General features: G+C 41.7%; 1 protein-coding gene across 1 annotated transcript; it reads right to left on the bottom strand.

The window, feature by feature from the left end:
• Nucleotides 1-321: 321 nt before the first annotated feature.
• On the bottom strand, nucleotides 322-3,389 carry TMEM100 (transmembrane protein 100). Its single transcript, XM_056127518.1, has 2 exons — nucleotides 2,943-3,389; nucleotides 322-1,492 (listed from the first exon to the last, which is right to left on the bottom strand). The coding sequence occupies exon 2, from the start codon at nucleotides 1,425-1,427 to the stop codon at nucleotides 1,023-1,025; it is 405 nt and encodes a 134-aa protein (XP_055983493.1). The 5' UTR covers nucleotides 1,428-1,492; nucleotides 2,943-3,389; the 3' UTR covers nucleotides 322-1,022.
• Between the last annotated feature and the right edge of the window lie 281 nt (nucleotides 3,390-3,670).

Genomic DNA, 3,670 nt, shown 5'->3' with positions numbered 1-3,670 from the left:
GGCATTTTGTTGGCTCTATAAAGTATGTGCTAAACAAATAGTTAATTGGTGGTTCACAGATACTAACAAAAGATAAAGTTTCTGACCCATGAAATTGATTTCCTTATTGCAAAGGCATATAAACTTGTTAGTCTTGTAAACAATAGTTAAGATAGTTCCTCAGAAGTCAAAGATTTGATTAAAAATACAAATTTTTTAGTTAAGTTAGGAAGAAGCAACATACTCATTTGGGAGAAATAAAAGTGAGATGTTGCAAAAAAGTCAAGAAGACAAGCAATTTATAATTGCTATAAATAACTGAAACAGAAACAACCATTTAAGAAGTTTCAGCAGCAATGAGTATTTATTATTTTGAATTAAATGTACATTAAACTTATATATAAAAATCATGAAAAGTGCTACACTGGATTATTTTTTAATATTAATTTAATCCCTATGACATAAAGTAGTTATAACTTTTATCTGTTTTTTTCTTCTTCTTACCCCACGTTTTTGCTTCATCATTACAATCATCTGAAACTATCCAATGTTAACATATAAAAAAATTAGTTTTGTTCTTAAGAAAAAGTACCACCAGTGATGAGTTACTGATTGTGAAAAATAAAATAGATACAAGAGAATCAACTCAATGAAAGAAATTATTCCAGAATTTCTTAGTTGTAGGCAAAGTCCAAGGCAGCTTAGACTCACAGCAGAACATTTTTTATGATACAGCTTCATCCTTTCTCTGTTACTCTCCAAGATGAACCAAATGTGCTACATTCTCCCACAATCCCTAAAAGAGTTAATGTAGAGAAAAATCTAACTTCCAGTCTTTGAATAGCCCTTAAAGTTAAGTTTGTCGTGAAAGAATTAAAAGGTTATTCTGCCCTCCCACCTTCCATTCATCCCCATTCCTCTGGCTTGTTCCAAGGCCAAGGCCACTGTCCTCCAAATTAATTCTGGGTGTGTCAGGTGGGGGTTGTCTGGGGAAGTGAGAGCAGGTTTTCAGGCCACACCACCCCACTTGGTCTCAATCAGTCTTAGGCAAACAAACTTCTCTGATTGGCCACCAGAGCTGTTTGACTCTCCCGTCTCTTGGCTTTCTTGCTCCTTTGTCTCACTTTCCAGCACAAAGCACTAGAGGCTAACAAAAAGAGTCCCAAGGACAGAAGAACCAGGCCAAAGATGGAGATGATGGAGCCATGAGAATTGAAGCTGTAAGCCACAGCGGTGACCACAGTCCCGGCGATGAGGACTACCACAGCAAAGGGAATAAGGCACCGGTAGCAGGAGAGCTCAGTACCCCCAGTAGCGGCTGTCAGCTGAATCTCACTGACCAGGGGCACTGTGTTGATCACAACTTCCTTCTTGGTGCTCTTCTCCATTGTCCCCTGCTTTGGAGACTTTGGGGTTCCCAGGATCTCTTTTATGGGTTCTTCGGTCATTTTAATAGCAGTGTGTCCTAGCTGAGTTCACAGTCTAGATCTGTGAGGTCTCTCTGAGGTGGAAACTGTGGAGAAGAAGAAGATGTCAGCTAAATGCATCCAAGTGATCCCCATGAGTGAAAAGAACAGGCAGGGAAATATCACTCGTGGGGTTCTTTTCTAGGAGATAAAGATGCATGTGAAAAATCAACTTAATTTTACCCCCTAATGTCTTCATTCTCTTTGCATTAGGGGGAAAAAACACAATAAAGCAGATAACCATTTAGAAAGGGAAGATATAAAAAGCAGGAAGCACTTTACAGTGTTTAATGTACCCTGGCTGTCTACAAAAGTTTTACAACCTTTTCTGTTCTGTATATTGCCTCTCTTTCCTCTAAACACACAGAAAAGTCTCCATTCTAATGGGGAGATGTCCTCATTCAAGAGGAGAACACACCAAGTCCAATACTTTAGACAGTTTGCTCGACACTTGCAGCGGTTGAAATGGGGCCAATATTTTTAGGCATAATGTGCGTTCCTGCCCAGATGGTCACCCATTCACTGTCCAGCAAATTAATGTCAAGGCCAGCAGCCAGTGTACAAATGATGTTCTCCTGCATCAACTGACAGTCAACAAATCTTTCTTGTGTAACTGCAAAACACAGTGTAATGTATGTCCCGGGACCATCATTCAGCAAAAATTATAGTGACAGCAGGCTAAGATTTGTGATCTCAAATGTGGCAATAGCCTCTGATGCATTGGCGAAGGGGGAAAAAATAGAAGAAAAAATGTTCTGCAATTTTACAGATACAATTTTGTGCAAAAGCACACATTCTTTCGAAAATAAGAATTACATTAAAGGTTAGTTAGCTGTCAATTCACAACTTTCCTGTGAAAAATCCAAGGAATGTTACTCATGTCTACCACAACACGTTTGAAAAACAAGCAGGATGGAATTTCAGTCAAGTTTTACAACTTCATTTCCTTCCAAGCCCCTGTGTACAAAACTGACTGTGATACACGCTTCTAAATATTTTGAAAATCTCAAGGCAAAACCTGAGACTCTTAATCCAAAGCCTCTGGTTGAAAGGTTGTCTGTGAGCAATCAGTGAATAATACTCTGCCCCCTAGGCATGTCAAGTCCTTCTCTTTTGTCCTGGAGAAGCCTTCTAGCTGCTGAAGAATGGAGCAGCCACCATTCCCCCCCCAAAAGTTTCAACGAGGTTATTACTGGAAACAGACTAAGCATCCACGGAAAACAAATTCGAGCTCAAATCCATTCTAGAAGCTCTTCCTTCCCGTAGGAGGTCCAATATCACGCCCTGAGCTAGGAAGCTAAGTATTAGAGCAACCTATTTGCATGCAATCATTATCACCCAAAGAACCCCTGCTGTCCAAGGAAACCCTACCGGCTGGCTAAGGTGCTAAAAGGAAACTTGCGATTCTACCTGAAAGCTGGCAAAGAAAAATCACCCCCAAGCTAAGAGGTAAGGGACCTGAAAGTGAAGATCTGGCCCCAAACTGCATCCACGTACCTCGGAGAGAAGAAAGCCATTATCACGGAAACCACTGGACAGGGAGGGAGGAAACAGCAGAGCTTGCGCTTCTTCGACCAACTTCTGGGGGAAAATGCCTGTGCCGGCAAGTCCGTCAATAAAATGACAGGGCAGGGATCTCCTCTGGGAAAAAGAAAACAAATAGGGAAAGTGCCTTTCTCTCCCGATGGGTAGCTTTCAGTCCTGGAGCTCTGGCTCCTTTCACTCTACCTCGGTTCCTAAGTGACGCTTGTCCTTCCCTCGCTCTCTTTTTATTTCCTCCCCCTCCGGATTGCCCCTCCCTGTCATTTTTTCCCCCTTCGTTCTTTTCCTTGCCAGCAGATTCTGAGTTTTGGCTTCCCCCCACTCTGCTCAGTGACATGATAAGTCAGAACCCTTCTGGAGTCCCCAGAGACAGGAGACAGCTTTTACTTTTATTTCTCATGGAGCAGTCACTGTCGGCTTTGCATTACTCATTTTTTCCCCAGCTAATCTCCAGATCATTCCTCCCACCCATCAGGCATTTTCATAAGAAAATCCCTAAGTGAGTGCTACAGACCCAAGGGAAGGGACAGAAAGGGACAGAACAGCTGTGAAGTCATTGGGCAGCTGAATTTAGCCTTTAAGCCAGCAAAAAGCCACGTTCCTAGTTTTTCCTCCAGCAGCCTCTGCTTATATGTGTATGCTTCTCATTTAAGGCTTCTTACTCCCCTTGTTTGATGTTAATT

Source organism: Sorex fumeus, unplaced genomic scaffold, assembly GCF_029834395.1.
Source record: "Sorex fumeus unplaced genomic scaffold, SorFum_2.1 ptg000063l, whole genome shotgun sequence".
NCBI classification, from domain to species: domain Eukaryota; kingdom Metazoa; phylum Chordata; class Mammalia; order Eulipotyphla; family Soricidae; genus Sorex; species Sorex fumeus.
This window is presented reverse-complemented; position numbering and strand designations above follow the sequence as displayed.

Excerpts from the sequence above, each read along its gene's own strand:
- TMEM100 (XM_056127518.1), bottom strand. The coding sequence starts at position 1,427 with ATGACCGAAGAACCCATAAAAGAGATCCTGGGAACCCCAAAGTCTCCA.